A 22,280-nucleotide genomic window follows, 5' to 3' on the forward strand; every position below is an offset into this window, starting at 1 on the left:
ATTTTCACAATTAGGTAATTATTGGTTAATGAAATGACATTAAATGTCTAATATTGTCTGACTACTAAAATAAAGTAAAATAACAAACAGATAAGATGTATGGGTGAGAGGTATGAAAGAGGTGTGGTAGAGATTGTGACCGGAAAAGGAAAGTTACAGAAGTGGGAGCAATGACTGTAGAAAATAGTCTACTACAGTCATTGGGTGGGAGAGTGGATATTGTGGACAAAGGATGTTGGAGTTGGAGCTCTCGGGCAGGATTAAAAGAGGACCACTGTACTCTATAAAATCTAAAATGGCTCACTACTAATTAATATAGTATGGCATAACAAAATAGATAAGAGATAACCCCAAGGATATTAATTTTGGTATTAAGTTAAAAAGTATTAAAATGTAAATTTTGCGCTAATTCTTTTTTTTTATTTTTTGAAAATTTAAAAACAGTTATCAAAAAGCAGTTACTGTTTATTTTACATTAAATTGTAGATTTTAAAAAAAAATTTATTTTATTTTTTAAAACCGAAGTCATATTAATTTTTTATTTAGTTTTTTAAAATGAATCGGGGTCTTCTATGATTACGTTTTGAAGACGCGTTTAATAAATTCCTTATAATGTGTTTAAACTTGTTCCGTTCGGCCACGAATACGAAAGTTAACGGTCCAAACGCGTCACTCTGACGTCATGCCGACATAGAGACGTGGCACGCGGACGGTTAAACGCTCAGAGCAGCTTACGCAACGTCCTCTCGTTCATTCAGCAGCAGGGAGGAAGGAGGCAGGAAGTCACGGTACCCGAACTAATAACAGCCCATCTGGACCCGGAGACATGGCTTCAAATAACGGCTCGGTCGGAAAATGGGAGGTGGTGAAGAAAGGCAAGAAAAACAGCAACAACTTCGGCGGAGGAGGCAAGACAGCGGCCGACAAGAAAGCCAGCGGGGGAAGGAAAGCCCTGGGCGAATCTAACCAGCCGTCCAGACGTAAGTGAACACGGCCCACTGCTACCTGCTGAAGCTCAACCTCACGCAGCATTACTTCCTTGTATTCATTTTATCTCACACCGTCTGCGGTTTTACCAGCTCACCTCTGAGTGGCTCTACCCTAAGTCCGTGTGTCGGCGTGAATTTTAAACTACTAGCTGAGCGGCCTTTGTGCTTCGTGCTGCTAGTTAGCTCGTTAGCAGTGTCAACAAAGTGAACGTCAGCACTGAGAGTCTGTCAGCATGTGTGAGCTGTTTTTTGACCTTTGACTTCTCTTCAGCTGCGCTTTCGAACGAGCCTGAAGGTGTTTTTATCATCTTGGAGCTGATCTGTATGACGTTAAGCAGCATTAGTTTGTTTTTACCTCGCCTGTCATTGCTCTGGGGGTAAATATTTAACAACGTGGCCATTTAAATCTTATGCTACACGTTTAGCCATTGTTTTACTTAAGCTTTATGCCTCATAAACAGTTATCACAGCTATTATCATCGTTTATATAAATAGATTAAACTCGTTACTCTATTTTGTTATTACTTTACTTTTCTGACTTTATTTTCTTACTTATGTAGCAGGACTCCTATTAGTAACAATATAACTTACTGTTCCTGTTTACCTATAATCCTCGAGGTAATCAATGACTTGATTCATAGCAGGGTCAGAGTTATGTTTTTGTTTGAGCCTTCTGGTGTTCTACAGTAGATGATAACCACAGTGACAACAAATAATATAAATAGTGTTGCTAATTTTGATTTTTAAAAAGTTTTCCTGCTAACAACTTTTTATCAAGTAATGTTTACTCAGGTTTTTACTTATGTCTTCTGATCAAACATGGAGTGAAGATTCTACTGACATTCCTCACATGAATAAAGTCGCTGGAGTGTTGGATCTCAAACTTGTCCTCCTTTTATTACTATCAGTGGCATCAGGAGAATTCTCACTGTTAACCAGAAATGTCCCCAAAGTTGGAATAATGTGCTAAACTCAGTAATTTGATTTACACCTTTAAAAATGGGAAAATGAAACCTAGTTCAGTAACGTTGCTATGACAAGTTTAGACGTGCAGTTAGGTGATATTAAGACTGTATTACCAGCTGCTTCAATCTACCACATTGCTGAAACATTATGTCAACCTAATGATGTTTTGTTTTTACGGAGTATGAAGCCCGTACTTAATCTGGAGCTCCTAATCTACTTATTCGTTTTTTTTTTTCTGCCATGTTTTAAGAACCAGAATTAATTTGTGTTTTATCACATGTTACGTACCAAACAAACCCTGCTGTTACCTCTGTTTAGAGTCCCGCCCGGTGTCTCCTACCATGTCAAAGACGGTTACCTTTATATGTGTTAGATATGACTCTTCACAAGGCCAACATATTATTTACTGACCTCTGATCGATTTCTACCCTTAAATTGACCAAAATACTTTCTAAATCTAGCAATAGCAGCTTGAAGAGGCTTCACTGAGTCTTTTGATTTTTGGATGATTATCACAAAATGATTATATCTCACTTTGCTGGAGCTGTTTGTTTCTGCTTCATTTTTATCACTGAATCTTACTGTCCAAAGTCTGATCACTATGGCTGATTCAGTGGGGAAGTGGTGTAAAGCTTTCGCCTAAAGCTTATAAGAAATAAACCCTATCTGTTTAGTAAATTAACTCTCCAACACTTCATGTGAATCATTTTATTAACGCAAACAACAGAATCACACATTCAGAAAGACATTTTGCCAAATCTCAGTTTGTCTCTTAAAGGCTTTCATCAGCACTTGATCATGAGGCTGTTACTTTTGGGTCTGTGGTTTTGACACATAAAACTGGAGGATTTTTTTTTCACTTCAGCCTGGAGGGATTACGTATGTGGTAGAGCAAGAAAAGTGTTGCAGCAAAATCAGGCATTATGTAAGTGTTCAACAGATAAGAGTGTGAAGCTTGGATCCTCTTAAGTCACAGAGAAGAGTGGTAAATGTCTCTGCCTTTGCTTTTTGCATTATTTAAAAAGCCCTTTAAAATCAGTGATGTTTATGATTGTGCATACCTGCCCAGGGACTGCAGATGGGAATTAGCTAGTAGATAAATCTGGTACAAGGCATCTTTTCTCTTATGAGGTCATTGTTTTGGTCCCTGACAAATAAAGAACTGCTTGTATGATAACAATGTTCAGCTTTTTGTTCCCACATGTCTAAACATGTGAGAACGATAAAGCTTGAATTTAATGAAGCTTAAAAACATCTCAGACATCATCTCAGCTATTATTGCCTTAGAGTGGACAATGGTATAAGGGCAGTAAAATTGTATTTATTTATTCTTTTTGGTATTTTCGCTTGATAGAAACTATAATCTGAAAGCTGTCACATGTTAATGATTTCTGCTAATATGCTTCTTGTAGTAAATTACACCAAAATGATCCCAAAACTGTTGTTTCTTTGAGGTAGTTTTAAATGATTTCATAAAACTGAGATGAAAAATCTACTATCAAAATCACCAGGGAGTCTGACTGTAGACAGTAAAATGTGAGATCCTGTTAGTTGTTCTTTCACTGTGGAGCTTTTGAGCCCAGTCATAATACTACAGCTTATAGCTGCCTCGCCCAGCACCAGCCTCATATGTAAAGCATAGGGTGAATGACTGCTGGAAGTCATAGACACAATCGAAAAGATTTAGAGTCATGAAAATGTATTCTAAGCTCTTATTTTGAAAGTTTAGCTAGCTCTGGTCCATCACATGTTTCTCGACTTGCTGGCTTTGTTGTCACTTCCCTCCTTGATATCTTTCAGCTATCCGGAGTCTGTCGTCTCAATCAGGCTGATTTTAACTACGCCATCTTGGACTTCAGCTGGAAGCTGGAAACATTAGTCCTTTCTCTGCTCTGGAGAACCCACATAAGATCTAGAACTAGAACCTGCAGCAGGTGAAGAACTGGTTCAAGTGTTACTACGCTGAGCTGACCAAGTTTGGAAAGCGGAAAAGGGACTGCTGTCATCAGCGGGAGTCCAGTGTGAGGAAGTTGCTAGAGAGCCAGCAGCACAGTCTTGTAACAGTTCATGAAATGGTCACAACATTTAATCTGGGCAATATTTTGGGCTCTCTCTCATACTGACTTGTATCCATGTACACACAAAATAAAAAGAATATTTCCAGTTTCAAAGAGGGAAAAAGGCGACATTTAGAGAGAGCGGGGGTTAATAATTTTACTGCTCACACCAGAGACCAGTTTGAGTCCCACATGGGAAACATTTTTACACTTCAGTTGGATTATATTAATCGTGTTATTTAATTATTTTCACAGCTCAATTTCCATGCAACTCCCTAATCTCAGAAACATGCAGATAAAGATTGAAGATACAGCACGATTCATTCAGAAAAATAAATGTTTAGTGTGGTAAACCTTCTGTAATCCAACCTTCAGTTAAACTTTTATCAGCTTTTTGCTTCTTATTGCTCTAAAATTTTAGAATGCCTTCCCTCTTTGCTGAGCGAAGCCAATCACCCATCAGGAGACTCCTGTCTTTGTTTTGAACCGTTTGTCATTTAAAAGGACTGCTGGTATTTCCCTAAGTCTGCAGTCATGTGCTTCTTTTTTTAAACAGATGTTAATTGGTTGGTTTTAAAGAAACCAACCAATTCACTTAAAGTTCCCTGTTCACTTAGACTTTAAGTGATTATCCACTACAGACAATAGTGCACAAGGTCCCAGATAAGGTTGCAAGGATTTCTGAGTCATATGATGCCATAAGAAAAGACATTTCAAGCTCCACATTTTGTTAAAACCTCGATAATTAACCAGGGAGTCTACTGTTTCAGCAGAATCATTCCATGAAATATCAGTTTCATCACCTTCCCCGTCCCCCTTCCCCCTCTCAGAATCAGCTGATTTATTTCTTTATTTATTGGGTGCAAAAACATTGGTATATTTGTTGAAGCCTTGCATAATTTAACCTCCATATTAATGTATTTTCAGAGTTATAGGCCTGGGGTGGGCTGAAATTCAGTGTTTTTTATTTAGTTTTATTTATTTTCTAGTATTTTTAGACCTCACACAAATTTGTTGTTGTTGTTTGTTTGTTTGTTTGTTTTTCATTTCCCAGCTGAAAAAATACAGATGAAACTGTCCTGCAGGCCACAAGAAAACAGCTGAGCACTAGATACCAAAGATTACAAGATTGTAATTATAGACAGGTCTTCCCATGCCTTAATCCTAAAGCTTTGATGGTGGTAACTTTCCTCCCTGACTTTAAACATTGTTATAGCATTTTTCCAGTTCAAGTCATGAACACACGCAAGCACACATTCATGCAGCATTTGGCTTGCATACTATGCAGCTCTCCCACTATCACACAAACTCACATGCTTGTTAAACCTCTTCATATGTTTCTCTCGTTATATTTTGAGCTTCTCTGTAAAACATGCCACACTGCGGTCACCAAACCTTTTCATGCTTTTAAGTTGTTATCGCCACTTTCATGTTCATGGACTTTTAGCTAGATTCATAATTCCTGAGTTGACTCATCAATTTGATAATGACCATCTTTCACCGCTGTATTTTTTATGTTGGAGTAAGTGATTTCAGATTTAAAGCAAAACTAAATAAAGGAGATAATGGATATGTTGAACTTGCTTGTAGTACAGGACCTGAATGTCAGCGCTTTGCTTCCTGACATGTTTGATTCAATATGACTGACATGTCTGGTCTTGATGCCTGCTTCCAGCTGATTCAGTTCAGGGGCATGAGGACTAGTTTTAGTTTTGCAGTTAACACACTGACTAAATATAGGTGTAATGTTCTCAGCGACATGTTCAGCTTGAATGATCAGTCAACAGCTGGTGGTGACATCTGCTTTAGCTGTAGAAGTCTTTAGCATGAGTTACACAGAAGCTTTAACACTGTAGATTTAAATTGAGTTTTACTATTCTGTGTAGTAGTATTCAGGCAGTACTACTGGTTTAAGTTGATCCCCTGTACCTTGGGTCAGGGAAGAAAAGGTAACGTGATTGGCCTCTTTGGACCAGTGCTGCCATTTCCACCACCAACAGTTATGAGTTCACCTGTGAAGCAAACAAGACAAACAGTATTTTATTCTTGCTTTAATTTTAAAGGAAGCCTGGAAAACACAGAGTGACACTGGTTGTCCAGTGTTGAACGCCGTGTGTTTTACTCATGTTTGAGACTAAAAATAGAGAAACGCTGACTCTAAAGCCACATGTGTGACTAAAGCTTTATTTGGTTCAGTCCAACTTCTATTTTTCTCATGAAAAAGCACAGCAGCTCAGTTATGATCACAGGTAGAGTTTAAAAAGGAGCTCTATTCTGAAACGGAGTGCAGGAAAGAGGCAGCACTGTGACTGACACAATGGCCTGAGTTGGAGTGAAGGAAAACATTTTTCTAGAGCCAACAGAAGCAGCCCATATTACTGTGATCACTATAAAAGCTTCATAGGTAAAAGGCCAATTTGAGTCGTTTATCAAATCACCTCATTAACCAGCTTAAATGTAAAGAAAAGTGATCTTAGTTCCTCCCATCCACCCCTGGTGTGTTTTGCAGAGTGACAAAATGATTCATCACCAACAGAGTAAAAACTGGTAAGCAGTTAAATTGCTCACTGATTTCCCCACAGTCTGTAAAGGTGTCAGATTTATTCCAAGCTGCAGGTATTTGATGGGAAATGAATAAAAGCAGAACAGGGTCTATTTCAATGTATTGCTGCTTTCGGCCAGTGAGAGAGCTTTGACATCTTATAAATACAATTACTTGTTATTGCAAATAAGTATTGATTTAATATCAAAGTACAGGCTCTAAAAATATCAGGCGTTCTTAACTTTGTATACGTCTGCAAAACTGTTTAACAAGTAACACACAAGGGGGAGAGCTGGAATGCTGTTGGTGCTTAACTCCAGTCCTTTGTGAATTGTATTGAGTGTGCCACAAATATTCCTTTGGGTAACAGCCCATTACGCAAGGCGTGGAGGGAGGGCAGAAGGGGGTAAGCAAGACGCTGAGGGGAGTAACTTGATTTTTAGGACTCAGTCAGGATAGAGGAGTCACTGCATTTCACTGCAGCTGCTTTGTTTTGTCCTTCAGCGCCCGTGAAGATGTCAGAGAGTCTGTATGACAGCGTGGAGAAGGTGGGAAAGAAGCAGAACAAGGAGCAGGTTCCTCCACCATCCGATCCTCAAAACAAGAAGCCCTCATCAAGTAAACCACCCAAGAAGTCGCATTCGAGCAATACGGCCTCTCCCACAACTTACAAAACCCTCGAGGAGGCCTTCAAAGCGGTTAGTAAGAGACATTTTCTTATATTGGCTGATATTAAACTCAGTGGAAATTTAGTGAAAAAAATGACCCGAAATGATCTCTAAACAAAGCAGCATTGTTACATCTTCAAAGCCAACTGTCACATGCTGAAACCGATCTAGCCTTTGCTTGAAGGGTGTGTTCTTTTTGAGACTCCAGTGCTGATATTTTTCTCTTGTCCTGTCTTCAGCTGGATGTTGCAGACCTGAAGCAGCAGTTGGCTCGCAGTCAGACCCTGTTTCCAGAAAACCCTTCGGTTTGGATCAAAGACCTGGCGGGATACCTCAACCTCCATTTAACTGCCCAGGATACGGAGCCCACACTCAGCAGCCACCCTTATGGTCAGGCAGACTCTTATTTTGATATGCCCATTTATTTATCGCACAGTTAAAGCATTTCAGTACTTAAGTCTTCCTGTTTGTCTTTTCTGTCCCAGACTACCCATACTGCCTTACAGGAAAAGAGCTGAAGGGCGTGATCAAAGGCCTCATTGGACGTTGCAGCAGCGCTCTGCCAGATTTCTTCGACCACTGTGTTTACACTATGCTCAGGGAGTTGGACAGGCAGTCAGGTAAACCCAGGAGAACCTCTTACATCCTTTTATTGATGTGACTTTACTTAGTAGAACATTAACAGACAGGGAAAAATGCGCCAAAATACTAAAGCTGCAGAAATCTCAATAATAAACTTGAATGTTCTGTAAGTTGAAATAATATTCTGATTGAATATAAAACATATAAAACGTTACATATAAACCAAATAAATACAAGCAAATAAACAAGGGGGTAAATAGGTGGGGGGATGTGGGATTTATGCCCAGGTTAGTGGTTGTCTTTGACTATAAAAAAACATCTCACCTCAATGGCAGCACAGACAGAGGTGAAGAGAAGGCCAGGTGGTGGGCATACTTGTCTGCCTCGCAAAGCCTACAAGGCAGCGACAGGCCTGAAGCCAACATCTGAAAGCAGATGAGGTGAGAGACCCTGAAAGAAAGGCAGCTGCAGGCAATCATGTTCCTTCCTTGTATTCACTTGCAAAAAGCTTTTGTTATGTCTAGATTGATCTATTGATCTAGATTGATCTTTGCACGAGCTAAACTAAAGAAGCTTTTAGCGAGGAGCAAAAGTGCACTGCTGTGAAAGAAAGTGATGTGTCTTGTGGTGTGACTGTCTTGGCAGTCAGGGGACAAAAAAAGTTCTAATCAGTGCAAAAACCACTGTTATGGTTCAACGCTAGGGTGGGGTCAAAACTGATCATGACTCAAACCTCAAATTACCAGTGTTTACCTTTTAACAAACTTGAACCAAGAGCATTGTAAGTAAACAGTCAGCAAGGTCACCAGGATGAAATAAAAATTCATAAGAACTCGAAAATGTACCTAACGCTTATTGTTTTTATTTCCAGGAGAACCTCTACATGGCTACAGAGTTTGCATTCAGGCAGTCCTACAGGACAAACCCAAAATAGCCACCCAAAATCTGCCAGAGGTGAGTGTGTGACTGTCACTCCGGCAAATAATCAGCAGCTTTGCTGCTCTTTTCCTGCTCTGCATGTTATTACACTAAAAGCTCTAGCTATATTTTTCCTAACTTTTCTAGACATGTGTAATATTATCAAATTATGTATTATAGTTCCAGAGTGGGTATTGCTGGATTTGTCTGTTGGAATAATTTTGCATTGTTATATTGTAAAACTCTCCCCTCTCCTTGTTCCTGTTCTGCAGTATTTGGAAATGTTGCGGTCGGTTCAGAATCGTCCAGTAAAGTGTTTGACCATCATGTGGGCTCTGGGCCAAGCAGGATTTTATGATCTCAGCCAGGGTCTAAGAGGTAATAAACACTTTTACACAGAGGCACGCAATAATTTAAATATTTTACATTACTGCATATCTATAAAGCCCAAAACTGCTCTGAACAAGTAGGCATTTGCCCTGTATTAGTCAAGGTCTGTCTGTTTTCCCCTTTCTCCCACTTTCCCAACAATGTGTGAAGACAGACATTCTGGGTTGGGGTTCACTGAAGCAACAGAGCACATTAGAGCAGTAATATTCCCCCGTGATAGCTGCTGGTGCTCCAAGTGTTTGTCTGGTGTTTGGTGAGACTGTGAGTCTGCAGAATGTGGGCATGGGAGGGTGAATATTATTAGAAAATTATGTAACAGCTTTCATCTTTCATCCCCTTTATTTAATTCTGTTTGACTGCTTGAAGGCAAGTGAAAACACATTCTGAGCTTAATATGCTAAAGTATTCCTCATGTTGATAAAAACAAAATGGCAGGATGTGAGGGAATGTGGGTGGAAACCACTTTTGGAAAATTTCTTGTTTGACGTTGATGTCTGGGCTCCCGTATGTCAAAACTTATGTGATTATATTAAATATTTACAGTGCAAAATTGCAATGAAAGTTAGGGGAAAATGGTGTCTAAAATTACTAATTAAGTACGAAATTACACCCAAGTTGTGATTAAACATATATATATTTTCACTTTAACAGAAGGAAAAAGTTCCTAAACTAAAAAAAAATGTTATTTGTTTCAGTGTGGCTGGGCATCATGCTCCCTGTGCTGGGAGTGAAGTCTCTGTCCTCATATGCCATCGCCTATCTGGAGAGACTTCTCTCGTAAGTCTGACTCAGAAATCCATGAAATTTCTCAAATTTCTTCATCTTCCAGTCACTTCCTTTCCATTCATTTGTACTATTTGAACTATTAAGATCATTACCAGTGATACCTTTAATTTGAATGTCATGGATATTTCAACATACTTTAATTCTTTTCCCAGACTTCATTCAAACCTGACAAAGGGATTTGGTATTATGGGTCCGAAAGAGTTCTTTCCTTTGCTTGATTTTGCTTTCATGCCAAAGAACGCCCTGTCATCAAGGTAAATGTAAACCAGTGCAAACACAGACCAACAGCAAGACATCTCAGACTGTTCATAATCTCTGTTTAGAAATAAAAGCATTGCAAAAATGTTATCTACGTTCTGAGCTGAGTCCTAATATATTTTTTTTCTGTTTGTTATTACAGTCTGCAGGAGCAGCTGAGGCGTTTGTATCCTCGACTGAAGGTCCTCGCATTTGGAGCCAAGCCAGAGAACACGTTGCACACGTACCTGCCGTCATTTCTGTCCAGAGCCACGCCACACTGTCCTGATGACATGAAGAGGGAGGTGAGACCCACAATTCTGTATACAGTCCTGCTGCTACTGTACTGTTACAGCAGCCATCACAACACGATCTTTAACAAAAGTGATTAAATAAAGCAGAATGGCTCAATAAAATTGTGTTCTCACTAAACGATGTCAAAGAATACATTGTGAGTAAAACTATAAAAATTAACCTCATTATCTTCTGCTTCTTGCAGCTGCTCAGCAGTATGACTGAGTGTCTGTGTGTGGATGTTCAGAGCTTAGGAGTGTGGAGGCAGCTCTACACCAAACACCTACCCCAGTCCAGGTAACCTGTGGACCATTTATTTTTTTGTCTTTTTTTTATGATCACATCTCCACATAAGGTAAACGGTACAAATCAAGATGATTTCAAACTAGTACATAAGCTGACTCACTGCTTTCTTTCCTCAGTTTGCTTTTGAACCACTTATTAAAGTCCTGGAACATCCTTCCACCAAAGGTACGAGTCCTGTCCCGATGTCTGTTGGTTCATAAACCAAACGCACCTCCCAGGGATACTTTTATTTAAACATCAAAGCCTGTTTAACCTGATTAATAATGCAGTTTTAATGTAACTGGTATTTTTAATGTCTTTTAATTCCATCACTGTGTTTTACTTGGACTTCTTTTAGCTTCGGAAGAACCTCGAGGAAACGATCCAGTCATTTAGAGTGACCAACGAAGAAATGAGAGACACCATTGAATCTCATGACCTTCAGGAGTGCAATAGCCTGTGCCAGGTGAGCAAGTCAGCCTGTTCATGTTTGATAAAGAGATGTTTGTTTAAAATTAAACTCATGATTCCAAAAAAGTCTGGGTTAGACATGAAGATCGTGTAATATTAAATCCTGAAGCACCTCCACAATATGAAAACAAACAATATTTATAAAGTGCTGACAGAAGGCATAAAAACCTTAAAAAAATAAGATATAAATTTAGGAACTAAAACTAAAGGAATGAAGAGAAGAATATTAATTTGAAAGCCTATTAAAGAGATCAGTAGAGTTGTGATATTGGAACGACTGTTTTGGGACTTACTGGGTAGTTTCCAAGCAATCTAGGGCAGAGTTACTGAACTGAAGAGCCTGGTGAGTTGCAAATGTTAGTACTGGAAAGATGAATGTATGAATGAGCATGTGCAAATCCTGTTTAAAAACTTCTTCTGACATTATCCCTGCTTCTTGGGCAACAGCTAGACATGTATGCAATCATAAAGCTAACACTTGGATTATGAACTGTATTTGACATGTGCTTTGTGATTCTCCAGAATCTGCAGGTAAAGATGCGTGGTCACGGGTTTCCCTGGTCCAAGCTGCTTCTGGTTCTGCTCGTGTTCGTTGCCGGCTTCATCGCCCACGACGTCAGATCAAACGGCTCTGTCGCAGGTCTGTCAGAGTGCCGTTTAATCACCATATTCGCCTATCTTTGTATCTGTGGCCTACTCATTGTTTTTATATTGCATTTCAGATTCCATCACAGCCAGGTATCTGCACTCCTCAGGGATCACAGCTGTATCTCAGCAGGCCTGGAGCAAAATAACAGTCTACTCAAAGCAGGGCTTCAGGTACGATCATTTCTAGTCAACAGAGCCGACACTTAAAAATGATCCCTAAAATCTAAAACAAGCTTCTGACTCACTTCCTGATAATGCTCAGGCACACAGTGTTTTATTCCCTGTGGTTTGTTGGCTTTTATTTAGAATACTATATTAATATAGATTTATTAGATTAACCTACTGTTCTGTCATAAAATTATTTGCTTTTTTTTAAAAAAAAAAAAAAAAAAATTCTGTGGCTTTTTCTTTTCTTCCATTTTTCCTCTAATGAAGATTGCAGTTGTGATCATTATTGTCTGTATTGTGTGTTTTGTATTTTCTGTAGCTGGTTGGAGACAAACACTCCTTATTATTACTCTGAGTGTGTCCGGGTTTTGGGTCCAGTAACGGAACAAGGTTTGGAAAAGGCAAAATCAGCAGCCGTCTTCATCTCTGAAAACACCTCACGGTTTATTGTCTGGGTTAAAGAAACCACACCGCTTGTCATAGAATGGGTAAGGCCATGGCTACAGCTGCACCTGACCTTAAACATTTAAATGTTGAAGTACAATATTTTTTTTTGGGGGGGGGGGTGAAGCACAGCTTTCTGGGTGTATATTAAACAGTCCAGCTGGATTGGCATTTCATCCTTTTGTGGATTTATTTGTGTTTATACTGTGTCACTTTTTCCCCCTTAATTAAACTTTTGAGCATTACATAAGAAACTAACAGATAACCTCAGTCTGACTCTGATTGTGTTGCATGTCTTTGTCCAGGTGAACACCAACACCCCAGAGAGTGTGTTCCAGGCTATGGCATATTTGAAGGAGCTCCTCATCTTCCTACATCAAAACTACATCCTGCCAGCGCTGGCGTACACATCTAACCTGCTACAGAGAGCATGGACTAACTTAGAGGACTCTTGCAAGTCAGTACTAACAGCAGCTCTTTAACAGTTAATCTTTAGTACTACATGCCTGAGTCTGGGGCAGTTAAACCAGCTGGGACTGGTTTCACAAAGATGTATTTGGCCTGTAGGGTTAAACAAGAAGAACAGCACAGCTTGTATTAGAATAATCTGACTAAAATGAAGACACCGTACCTCTGGGCTGACTAACTGTAAGAATCTGTGGCACTGCTGCAACAATGATTTAACTATGAAGCCCTCGTTATGGTGCTTGTTGGGATGAAACGTGATTCACTTTTACTTATTGCTGTGTTTTATTGAAGCCACTGAGAAATGTGTGCAGGTTACCAGTCGCACTGACAGATGTAGTGACATGCCAGTTTATCTTGCTGGAGTTTGGACCTCGTTTCTATTTGTTCTTTGAGGGAGTCGCTCACCAGAGTTTTTGGCAGGTCTTTGTAGGCTTTGTCTGTGTATGTTTCTCCTATTTGCATAGTACCGTCACAGCACCACACACACATTTCACTTCTCAGCAGTGTGCTCTTCTTCTGTTTACTGGAGTCAGGTAGTTGCACCCTGCTGATAAACAATCAGACTATTTTTCCATTCATTCATCCTCTGACACCTGTCCAGGTCTCGGTTGAGAGAGCAGCAGTCTAAAGCAGAGATGCATCAGTGGCCATTTCCTTGGCTGTTGATAACCTCTGAGGTGATTGACAGATGAACTCTGTAATGATCTGTCAATCTCCTGCTCTGTATACTCATGAACAAGACCCCGAGAACGAATTCAGAAACTGCGGAGCAGACCGCTAAGGCCTCCTCCTTTGACCACCAGATGTATATAACACTGGATGCCTGCTGATGTGGCCCATTAAGGCCCAACCACCAAGGTGCTTGATTTAAGAGCCTCTAATGCAGGCCTGGCTTAAATGTAAGCGGCATCATCATTGATTAGTCTGTATATCATCTTCTCTTCGCACTGAGTCTGACTCCTCACCAGGGATAATTTTGCTTTGTAACTCTAAATGATCCAAACCATTCTGGAATCACCTGGGAGTGCTATGGTGGTGATTAATGGAAAAATGGATTATTACTATTTAATTTTTTCCCAACAATTTAACGACTATCTAGATATTTGAAAATCATGAGCATTCCCACAAATTGACCATCAAATACGTCTCGCCTGTTATTTAAACCAGTCATCAATAGTGTAGTAGCCAAATGTGTTTGTTTGTATTGTTTAAAAGGAGCTAAAAGAATCATTAAAGCTGCAGTGAGTGATTTTTGACTTTCTCTGTTGCAGTGGGGAGGTGTCTGTATCATGTCTGCAGGGCCACGCCTTGTCCTTTACCAACTCGACGTGGCAGCTACTCCAACACACGACCTCGGCAATCAAGACATGGGCCCAGGATTTGCTCACTCGAGCGGGATAACGTAATACACACACAATATGCACACAGGAAGCTCTGTATACTGTAAACACACCAACACACACACTCTGGCCCAGCGTGAGGCTATCATGTCCTATGTGACGCAAGTGGGTGCCGCAGGGTCAGAGGGAAACGAGCTCACTCAAAAAGACCCTTTTTGTCTCTGGTTTTGGTTAAATTTTAAAATCAGTTTGGTGTTGTTTAGATGTTTGTTTTTTTTCTATCAGACTTTTTGTCACTGCTGGATACGGAGGTCGTACCCTTCTTTCTCTCTCCCTGAGTTTTATACTGCAAATTTCTGCCACTGCTTGAGCCTCTGGGTTAAGCAGGTTCTGTAATTTATAGAAAATATAGGTTTGTAGATGATTTATAAAACGTTTTTATTTAAATATAATGAAAAAAGTGTTATGAAAGTTGGTAAAGGCAGGGAACAGGTCAGAAACTTCTCCAAGCCACTGGAAACCTCATCAGAGGGTCAAGTCATCTTCAACACCTGGTCCTGTGTGTGCAAACCCCTTGTCAAACCTAACTAGGGAATCGTGTCTCCAGGTGGATTTGCTCATCCAGAGTGCGGTTGTGAACACAGTCTTCTCACATCAGTCCAGAAGAAAAAAATCTGTCTGTTTCTGCTGCTTTGTTTCTGTCCCATTTTCTTATGCTTCACCTACCAGCAGAAGCTTCTCGCCCGAGCTGCAAGAAGCACCGGCATCATGTACCTGAAGGTCAATGCATTTCTGTGTTTGTGTCTGGTGGATCAGTGATGCCAGCTTTGTCATCCTGTATGCTCAAATCTGAGAAACGCCCTCCTCTGGACATTTTACTTAACTAACCGCCCCCTGTAAACAAGATGATATGGAAGAGACTAATGTCTTACTTTGTAATGTAAATGATTTGTAATAAAGACTCCAACCCCACTGCAGTGTTTTTATCAGCTGATTTACGCAATTGTGCTACTAGCTACACAGCAAATAATAGAGACCACCTTGTTAACAGTTGTCTTGTCATGACTTGGGGATTTGCCCTCAAACTTCAATTTCGCATATGTATGTTCTTATTAAAATATAATTATTAGATATGTGTATTCAGGGTCATCTTAAGAAGAAACAAATTTGTCTCACCACCTTTTAATATAGATCAATGTGAGAAGAGTACCCTGGGTATGTATTTTTAGTCAAGTGTCGCTGACTAAGCAGTACTCTCAAAAACGTATCTTGTCCCAGTAAATCAGCTTCTTCCGCTCGCCTGCTGAGAAGCGCTCCCGCTTATAGACAAACACCGTGGGGAGGGGATACCATCCCCTTCGATAGCTCAGTTGGTAGAGCGGAGGACTGTAGAGGAGTTCAATAGACATCCTTAGGTCGCTGGTTCAAATCCGGCTCGAAGGAGGTGACTTTTTTTTTTACCTCTCTCTCTCTCACGGTTTACAAGCGCAACGATCGAATACAGATTACATAGTAGATACAGTTCATTAGCCGAACCAGCACCATTGCTAGCAAACAAACAGACTCTCCTGGCTATAGCCCACCGCGATTACATATATATTATATCAGGTTACAAGGCATCGCACTTAAAGGGGGATTAGCTCAAATGGTAGAGCGCTCGCTTAGCATGCGAGAGGTAGCGGGATCGATGCCCGCATCCTCCAAATTTTTGTGTTTCGTTGGCGTGAGTTTGTTTTAGCTCTCAAGTTGCAAAATGCAACCAACCAGACCAAGTAGAAAATATGGTTATTTTAAAAATTGGTTATTTTAAAAATTGGTAATTTTTTTTTTTGGGGGGGGGGGGGCTGAGACACACAACGAAAGAAGATGCCAATGTCACATTTACATTTTGACGAAAGTTTTTGCGACGAATTTCACTGAAATCAATTCGTTCGACACTTCAAACTCAGGTAGTCTTTGTATAAGTTATTATAGGTCCCTGCTGTCAACACGTTCTCACCTTCAAAGCCTAATATTTTAAGCTAGGTGACAAATCGTCGATATCTTACGTTTCCGGGGACCGAACATGAGGAAACATAACCGTTTGGAATGACTCTACACATGTACGCTCGTTTTACGTACATCTCTTTGGAAAACACGACCTAACATCATCAGGACTTGACAAATCGTCATGATATTACGGGTTGGGAGGGCAAACAGGCTGCGCCTGAAGCGTAGGGGGATTAGCTCAAATGGTAGAGCGCTCGCTTAGCATGCGAGAGGTAGCGGGATCGATGCCCGCATCCTCCAAGCTCCGTTTTTGACGTGTTAAAATATTTTAAATAGAGCATTTTAAATATTCATGGGATTTAAAACTGTTTATTGTTTATGGAGACTAATACATTCTAAGAGTAAATCGTAAAACCTGTAAAGCAAACAGGAACTGATTCATTAATTACTATTTCTATATGGCAGTGTATATTAATGAAATATGAAGTTGATATAAACATAACTTTAAATAAATCACCTTAATTAGTAGAATGAAGAAACGACCTGAAATAGAGAATAAACATATTTGTATGTTTATGACCCCCCCGATAGCCGTAGATGTGTCTGTGCTGCCGCCTGGAGGCACAAGAGAGAAGTTACATCTGCAGCTTCAACGTTTTCTTTAACACTAATAACTATGGCAGAGCACTGAATGTAAGAAAGAGAGGCATTACTATGAGATGACTGTGAGGTAGCTTATTATCATTTGGTAAAAAGTGCAAATGTAATCAAGCGCACATGAAAAATTAACTAGCTTTAGAGCTTTTTGTATTAAACTGTGTAAAAAGTTTACTTGCATTGACTTGATATTCTGTGCATGGCGTTTACAATGACTAAAAAGTTCATGTGACCAGGTACCCCAATTAGAACTTAAGTGTTATTAAACAACTTTTGGAAGGAGGAGCAATCCCAGTTCAAAGTTCATATGCAAAGCCCTCATGTGCCTGTACTCAGGACTGCATATGTGCAGCTCTGAAACAATCAGAAGGAGATTAGCACTTGTTTTTTGTTTGTTTATTTGTTCATTTCAGGCACAACAAAATACATATATTAAACATAAGGTGCACAAAAACAAAAAACAAATTTACCTGAAAAGGAGTGGGACGAAGAAAACTTATTAAATCCCACCCCTATACTCACTCATCAACAAAAAACAATAGCTTCCCACAGCTACGCCCATCATTGCAAACCAAACAACACATCAACAGCCCCGGGCATCTCAACGGCAGCTCGCAAACAACAAATAGAACCTTCATAACTTAATACAAAATATATTAATTATAAATTGCGTTACCACAGGTAACAGGCAATAATAATTACATAGTAACAAACACACATCTACACATATATATACATACATACACTTTTTTTTCTTTTTTTTTTGAATCCATACCAGCAATGGTAAGAGAACAGACATTACAGAGCACACCAAAACCATCATTGAGTATACTGTGACCAGACCAACTGTTTGTAGAGGAATTTAAATTTATGAATATTTTTGCATTGTTTCAGTTGTAAACTCAGACTGTTCCAGATTTTCACACCACATACAGACACACAAAAACCTTTACGGGTTGTTCGAGTTCTGGGTAATTTAAATTCTCCGAAGCCTCTCACATTATAAGCCCTTTCTCGAATTTCAAATACAGTTTGTAAATTTGTAGGTAGAAGTTTATTAAAGGCTTTGTATAAGATTATGGATGTATTGTAATTAACCAGATCCTGGAATTTAAGTAACTTTGCCTAACTTTGCTTAGCATGCGAGAGGTAGCAGGATCAACGTCCGCATCCTCCAAATGGGCTTTTCTCTTTAAGCATCATCACGAAAACATTTCTCAAGTCAATTCAAGTAGCTTTTATTGTCATTTCAACCATGTTTAATGGTACAGTACAAAGTAAAACGAGACAACGTTCCTCCAAGACCCTGGTACTACATATGACATGTAACAGACAAACACAGGACTGCGTGAAGTGCAATGTGCAAAAATTGCAACAAGACAAGACGGCACGACACTAGACACAACAGGACAATACAGAGACAAGTGCAATGGAAATGTGCAAAATACTAAGAATTGTGCAAAAAGAAACTTGGTGTCTGAAGCTGTGCGTGTGTGAGATACTGCAGATAAGTGCTTGGTAGTGACATGTATGAAGGTGTGTGTGTGTGTTTGTGTGTGTGTGTGTCATTCCAGTCACTGAGTGTTCAGGAATCTTACAGCTTGGGGGAAGAAACTGTTTCGCAGTCTGGGACCGGATGCTCCGGTACCGGATGCTCCGGTACCTCTTTCCAGAAGGCAGCAGGCTGAAGAGTGTGTGGGGTCCCCCACAATGTTGGTGGCTTTGTGGATGCTTCGGGTGCTATAAGTGTCTGTGATGGAGGGAAGAGAGGCTCCAATAATCTCAGCTGCTCTCACTAAGGTATTTCGATCCGATACAGTGCAGTTACCATACCAGACAGTGATGGAGCTGCTCAGGACTGTGAGATTATTCTGTTATCATATGTTATCTTATATCTGTAGTTAAAGTAGTTGAATTATGTTAACTGTTGTAGGTCATATTATACCCCTTAATATAGAGTGTGTGATCAGTATGTAGTTTTAGTTTGCATTATACTTCTGACTTAAAAGAGTGTGAAAATCATTAGATCTATTGGATTGACCTGTATTATTAGACACTGTTGAATGTGTTACACTGTTTCTTGACATTTCATACTGCTGAATCATGAAGAGAATGTTGGGTGCAGAGGACCTTGTTCTGATAGCAGAAGAGACAGACCACATTCCATGCCCCCACCTTTACAGAGAGCAGAAAGACAGGGAGCCGAGGTCATAACTTAGGCGCCGTAAGAGAGAAAGAATGTGAATGTTTAGGCTTTTTATGACTAGGTGGGGGCCACTAGAGGCTATAAAAGGCTGAGTAGCCCGTCACCATTTTGAGACATGCTGTGACCCTCTGCAAGCATCTCTCCCGTCCGGACGTTCTTATGCTCTTAAGTGTTGAATTGTATGGAAATAAAATATTGTTGATTGAGCATTTATACACCGAGTATTGTCCTTCCTTCAGCCCAAAGATTAAAAGAATTGGGAGATTTTAACAGGACGTTGATGAGACCCACCACAGTCGTGACATCAGTGAACGTGATGTGGTTCGAACTGTGCATTACTGCACAGTTGTGAGTCAGCAGAGTGAACAGCAGTGGGCTGAGCAAACAGCCCTGAGGGGCTCCAGTGCTCAGTGTGGTGGCGTTGGAGATGCTGTTACCCATTCAGACTGTCTGAGGTCTCTTCTTCAGAAAGTCCAGGATCCAGTTGCAGAGGGAGGTGTTCAGGCCCAGCAGGCGCAGTTTTCAAATCAGGTGCTGGGCAATGATTGTGTTGAATGCTGAACTGAAGGCTGTGAACAGCATAACATGCGCCTTTATTGTAGGGTTTAGGGTGGTGGCGATGGCGTCATCTGTTTGGGCGATAGATGAACTACAGTTTGTCCAGTGTGAGTGGCAGCTCACAGTGTGAGGTCTTAATGTGCCTCATGATGAGGCTCTTGATGCACTTCATCATGATGGGTGTGAGTGCAACAGGACGGTAGTCGTTGAGGCAGGACACTGGGGACTTCTTTGGCATGGGGACGATGGTGGTGGCCTTGAGGCACGTTGGGACGACAGCAGTGCTCAGGGAGAGGTTGAAGATGTCAGTGAGGACATTTCATTTCATTTCTTTATTTATTTCACACATGGTTCAACAGTGTTTCTTTTCCTACATACAGAACCTCCTTCCCATTAATATCTGTCAGCTGGTCTGCACATTCTCTGAGCACTGTCCAAGGGATGTTATCTGGGCCAGCAGCTTTCCACGGGTTAACTATGCGAAGAGTTTACCTCACATCAGCAGAGGTCAGACACAGAACCTGGTAATTGTGAGGGGGGGATGGACTTCCTGACCAACACGTCATTCAAGCATCAAACCGTGCATAGAAGTTGTTCAGCGCATCTGATATGGAGGTGTTATCATCATAGGCAGGTGTTGTCTTCCTCTAGTTGGTGATGGCCTGCATGCCTTGCCGCATGCACCGCGTATCTGCGCTGTCCTGGAAGTGGCTGTGGATTCTTCTGCCATGGGTGCACTTCGCTGCTCTGTTAGTAAGCATTTGCTTTCTCATTATGAAAACCTTTAATTTGCAGAGTGAACAAATCCCTTAAATCCCTGTGACTAGCTATCCCTACCAGACCTTACTGTTACTGGGCATTCATAAGTCTGTCACGAGACTCAGGAATATATCCTTCACAGAAAAAAGCAATGTAATCTTTAGTCATCATCAATGGGCGATTGATATAGTCTGACAAATAATAACTAATGCGTCTTGATATTGGTTCAGTGGCACACGTTGTTGCATTGTGCTCTCGCACCAGCAGGAGACACAGGGGGATTAGTTCCAATGGTAGAGCGTGCGCTTAGCATGCGTGAGGTAGCGGCATCGATACCTGCATCCTCCAAACGGCCGTACCTTTAAGCACCAACCTCCAAAAGCTGATTCTGTTCATCTGGACGTAGCGTTTTGTGGGAGAAACATTTCGTCACTCATCCAAGTGACTTCTTCAGTCTCAGCTGACTGCAAGTTTCCCCAATCTTATAAACAGTACATTTGCATAATGACTGAAACCTGCCCAATGATGGAACAATGGGCTAGGAGGTCACTTCCTTAATCTTAATTATGCAAATTTTCATGACCATTGATCAACAACCACTGACCAAAACCCACCACCTACTTCACATACAAGGGTCAGTTCTACAGGCAGAAACAGTGGTGTGTCATGGGTTCTCCGGTTTCACCCATCGTGGCCAATTTGTACATGGAAGAAGTGGAAAAGAGGGCTTTGCTATCCTACCCTGGAACACCACCAAGCCATTGGTTCAGATATGTGGATGACACCTGCATTGATTAGCAAGATTATCATGAGAACATTTTGTCACTGCTCAGTGACGAAAATACTTATGAGCCCCTGAAACGAGACCCAGGAAATGGTTACAGGAAAAGGGTGACAGACTGTCTGAAGTAGCAGGTTAGCCTTCTTAGATTGTGACATTTCCATCAGTAATGGGGGACATCTAAAAGCTGATGTGTACCGTAAACCTACGCATACAGATCAGTATTTAAGGTTTGACTCTCATCATCCAATGGAGCATAAACTGGTTGTCATCAGGACGCTACAACAGAGAGCGAACACCATCCCAACAGACACAGCGGCCAGAGAAGCAGAAGAACATCACATCAAGAAGGTCCTGAGTAAATGTGGTTACTCCAGCTGGACTTTTGTCAAAGCTGGGAAGGCACCGAAAGAAAGCTCCAGCCGATCCAGGAGAGAAGGACAGCTGCCTTCTCGAAAACCTGTAGGGATCCCATATGCATCAGGAGTATCAGAACAGTTGAGATGCATTGTTTCTAAACACCACATCTCTGTGGCTTTAATTTAAGAGAACAAACGTTTTAGGATTTCCTTACCTGGAAAGGAAAAAAATATTTAAAAAACTAATTTGGAGTGTGGCAGTTTGGGCAACAAGGAACAGTTGTCCATTCAAAACGAGCACTCTGCCTTTCAAGACAATGAGCCAGACTTTTCAATTGCAGTTTATTCATTTTTCTAAGTAACAGATCATTTCAAGTGCTGTGTTGACTTGATATTCTGGGCATGGCCTTTACAATATTTGAAACGTTCATGTGACCAGGTACCCCTACTAGAAGCTAAATGTCATTAAACTACTTTTGGAAAGAGGAGCAATCCCAGTTCTAGGTTCATAAGCAAAGCCCTGGTGTGTCTGTACTCAGGACTGCATATATGCAAACACCAAAGATCATGTGACATGTGTAAACTGCAACCAGAGGGGGATTAGCTCAAATGGTAGAGCGCTTGCTTCGCATGCGAGAGGTAGCGGGATCGACGCCCGCATCCTCCAAACGGGTGTTTCACTTTAAACCTCATCATGAAAACATTTAATTTGCAGAGT

The 22,280-nt window shown here is 40.6% G+C and overlaps 1 protein-coding gene and 4 non-coding genes across 5 annotated transcripts; all 5 read left to right on the forward strand.

Annotated features, from left to right (window-relative positions):
- The first annotated feature begins 701 nt into the window (after positions 1 to 701).
- tmem214 (transmembrane protein 214) lies at positions 702 to 15,225 on the forward strand. The gene is made up of 17 exons (XM_003446313.5): positions 702 to 980; positions 7,059 to 7,252; positions 7,462 to 7,612; positions 7,708 to 7,842; positions 8,676 to 8,758; positions 8,995 to 9,100; positions 9,808 to 9,889; positions 10,051 to 10,152; positions 10,299 to 10,440; positions 10,635 to 10,726; positions 10,852 to 10,900; positions 11,073 to 11,180; positions 11,708 to 11,825; positions 11,908 to 12,004; positions 12,321 to 12,489; positions 12,751 to 12,902; positions 14,185 to 15,225. Exons 1-17 carry the CDS (start codon positions 827 to 829, stop codon positions 14,312 to 14,314), a joined length of 2,064 nt encoding a protein of 687 aa, XP_003446361.1. The 5' UTR covers positions 702 to 826; the 3' UTR covers positions 14,315 to 15,225.
- Positions 15,226 to 15,608: 383 nt separating this feature from the next.
- Positions 15,609 to 15,696, forward strand: trnay-gua (transfer RNA tyrosine (anticodon GUA)). The gene is given in 2 exon segments: positions 15,609 to 15,645; positions 15,661 to 15,696. It is a non-coding gene; the product is annotated as a tRNA-Tyr (tRNA).
- Positions 15,697 to 15,883: 187 nt separating this feature from the next.
- On the forward strand, positions 15,884 to 15,956 carry trnaa-agc (transfer RNA alanine (anticodon AGC)). The gene has a single exon. It is a non-coding gene; the product is annotated as a tRNA-Ala (tRNA).
- Positions 15,957 to 16,469: 513 nt separating this feature from the next.
- On the forward strand, positions 16,470 to 16,542 carry trnaa-agc (transfer RNA alanine (anticodon AGC)). Its single transcript has one exon. It is a non-coding gene; the product is annotated as a tRNA-Ala (tRNA).
- Positions 16,543 to 22,156: 5,614 nt separating this feature from the next.
- On the forward strand, positions 22,157 to 22,229 carry trnaa-cgc (transfer RNA alanine (anticodon CGC)). Its single transcript has one exon. It is a non-coding gene; the product is annotated as a tRNA-Ala (tRNA).
- Positions 22,230 to 22,280: the final 51 nt, after the last annotated feature.

Source organism: Oreochromis niloticus, linkage group LG15, assembly GCF_001858045.2.
Source record: "Oreochromis niloticus isolate F11D_XX linkage group LG15, O_niloticus_UMD_NMBU, whole genome shotgun sequence".
NCBI lineage: Eukaryota > Metazoa > Chordata > Actinopteri > Cichliformes > Cichlidae > Oreochromis > Oreochromis niloticus.

Coding starts and splice junctions, on each gene's coding strand:
- tmem214 (XM_003446313.5), top strand. CDS start 827: ATGGCTTCAAATAACGGCTCGGTCGGAAAATGGGAGGTGGTGAAGAAA. Junction 7,613..7,707: donor ACTCAGCAGCCACCCTTATG/GTCAGGCAGACT, acceptor TTTCTGTCCCAG/ACTACCCATACTGCCTTACA. Junction 12,490..12,750: donor CACCGCTTGTCATAGAATGG/GTAAGGCCATGG, acceptor GTCTTTGTCCAG/GTGAACACCAACACCCCAGA.